At 43.2% G+C, this 2,580-nt stretch overlaps 1 protein-coding gene across 1 annotated transcript in view; it reads left to right on the forward strand.

Annotated features, from left to right (window-relative positions):
• Positions 1-33: 33 nt before the first annotated feature.
• LOC103803385 (growth hormone-regulated TBC protein 1-like) overlaps positions 34-2,580 on the forward strand; it is a gene marked incomplete at its 3' end in the record, with an annotated part of 10,669 nt that continues 8,122 nt past the window's right edge. The window contains exons 1-3 of the mRNA XM_009075933.1: positions 34-122; positions 690-740; positions 1,724-1,875. Coding sequence (XP_009074181.1) covers positions 34-122; positions 690-740; positions 1,724-1,875 — 292 coding nt within the window. The remainder of the gene's footprint in view (positions 123-689; positions 741-1,723; positions 1,876-2,580) is intronic.

Raw genomic sequence — 2,580 nt, forward strand, 5'->3', positions numbered from 1 at the left:
GAGCAGGGCAGGGAGAGCCGGTTCAGCCGGAGGATGCTGAGCCTCCCGCAGCGCTCGGACCGTGCGAACGCGAGGGACGCGCGGTCTGTGCCGCTCGGAGCGGGCGAGAAGCTGCGGGGAGGGTTAGAATCATAAAACCATAGAATCAGCCTGGCTGGAGAGACCTCAGAGATCATCGAGTCCTAACCTGAGGGAAGGTAGCGTGCTTAAAACCCTGGCTTGGTTTGCCCTTTCTGGCTGAGGAATGGAGCTGTGAGTGAAATTAAGCAGTACTTGCTGCCCGGGCAGTCGCAGCAGTAAAGAGGTTCATGGATTTGATAGGGGTTGGTTTGGGGTGTTTTAATAGAATCATAGGATTTTAGGGGTTGAGATGGACCTTAGAGATCATCCAGCCCCAACCCCTGCCCTGGGCAGGGACACCTCCCACCACACCAGGTTGCTCAAGGCTCATCCAGCCTGGCTGTGAACACTGCCAGGGTTGGGGCAGCCACAGCCTCCCTGGGCAACCTGGGCCAGTGTCTCACCACCCTCACAGGGAAAAAATCTCCTAATATCTAACCTAAATTTGCCCCCTTTCAATTTGTCCCCATTGCCCCTTGCCCTGTCACTGCATTTTCACATTCTGTGTCTTTAGAGAAACATGTGTCAGTGATTGTTTGGGTTTTTTCCGCCTGTGGTTTTTGTGGCAGACTTGAGGAGTACGTGAATGCTAAGGTGACTCTTATGAAACTGCCAACTGGGTAATAGCAGTTTCAGGTCTGAATATTTAATTGTTTCTGATTCATGCTTTACTACCTGTGACACTCCTGTGAGCCAGTTTACCCAAGGCTGTGCCAGTGCTGCTCCATGGCCAAATTCTTTCTCCATGAATGAAATGAGCAGAGTGTTGGGAAGTTAAGCCCTGATGTCTGTGTGTAAACCTTTTCTGACCAGACAGACCCCTCTGCCTGTTTAACCTCCACCAAGCCTGTGCTTGTCCTGTCCTCAGGTGATATTTGGCAGGTATAAATTGTCCTGGGAAGTTGCCACTAATCTAATTTAGCAAGATGACTTGGTATATTAAGCTTAAAACAGAATCACACTTGCAGTTCTGAAACACCAACATTGTGCTGCCTGAGATAATGTGCTCTAGCATTGAAAAATATCATTAAATGAGTGTTTTTGACACTACATATGAGGAAGGGAGATTGACACAAGGATTTGTTTCTTTTTTCTGAGTTGTATACTTTCATGAAAGTAATTACCCATTTGAAAGATATTCCTGTAACTTGTTACACTTGTACTTTTTGTTGTCTTTTTTTTTTTTTTCTGCACAGAACTGTGTGGAAAGAGAGTTCAGGCCATACTGGAGCTGTTTTGCTGTACCTTCATAATCCTTGACTGTCTGTAGTGTGGAGAAAAATACCTCCCAGTTTCTGTGTGGTCATAATTTGGGTCAGTTTTGCACATAATGCTCCAAAAACTCCTTACTTCTAAAAGTAAAGGATTGAACCATACACATTTAAACTGACTGAACCATACATGTTTAAATTAATTACTTAAACAGCTCTGATATGTGAAATGGAGTGTAACAGTTTGGGTACAGCAGGATTTTGCTATGAGGAAGGACCTGAGCTGCTTTTAGAAGTAGCAACTGAAAGTTATTTAAAGCATACTTGTATTTTTTTTTTTCAGCTGTAGATATGTAGAAACATTTGTACAAGGCTTCTTCTTTACTTTGTAGGGTCGATCCATATGGGTTTGAAAGGCCAGAAGACTTTGATTATGCATCCTATGAAGCATTCTTTTCCAGATACCTGGTGGTCCTCACTAGAAGAGCAATAAAATGGTCCAAGCTTCTAAAGGGGAATAACAGCATCCAGAAGAGTTTAAAAGGTGAGCTGTGTTTCTCTTTGTAGGTGAGAGTGCATTATGTTGGAGCCAATATAAATTGTATTTGCTTGGTTTGTGTTTTTGAATGTTAAATACTATTTCTGTCTCCAAAATCCAGTAGTATAAACAGTAATAATACATAAGCAAATATGCTGTTGTTAGAGGGATTTGATTTAAAGCTTACAAAGGAGTAATCCTTCTTTGGCATAGGCTACAATATCTTATTACCTCTCTAACCCAGATGTCATGGCCACTGGCACTTCAAGATGCTGTTTTACAGCTGTTTGTTGCGTTGTACTTTGCTCTGTGCTCTCTTTAAAAAGACATGAGATTATGGAGAAGATGCTGTCTGGAGCCCCAGGGTGTTAGGGCTCTCAGTTGCTGTTTCTTTGACAGTTCTAGACTGCTGAGATTTGCTGGCTCTCCTTATTTCTCCCCTTGTAAAATCACCTTTACCACACAGCTAAAAATGTGTGTGCTGAGGACTGGTGATAAATGCCTTGCAAAGTGAAGAAGGTAAAATTAATGCAGGAGCTAATGCAACATTAGATAAAATGCTGATGGAAGTGTTAATGGCTGTTTCAAGAAGCAAGAAAACTCTAGTAATGTTTTATCTTGCAAAAGGGACAGGTAGAAATACATGGAGAGAGTCAGGAGGTGCCAGGGAATGCTGTGGAACTCAAGGGTGTGGTTTTCCTCCCACTCTTT

Source organism: Acanthisitta chloris, unplaced genomic scaffold (assembly GCF_000695815.1).
Source record: "Acanthisitta chloris isolate BGI_N310 unplaced genomic scaffold, ASM69581v1 scaffold25365, whole genome shotgun sequence".
NCBI lineage: Eukaryota > Metazoa > Chordata > Aves > Passeriformes > Acanthisittidae > Acanthisitta > Acanthisitta chloris.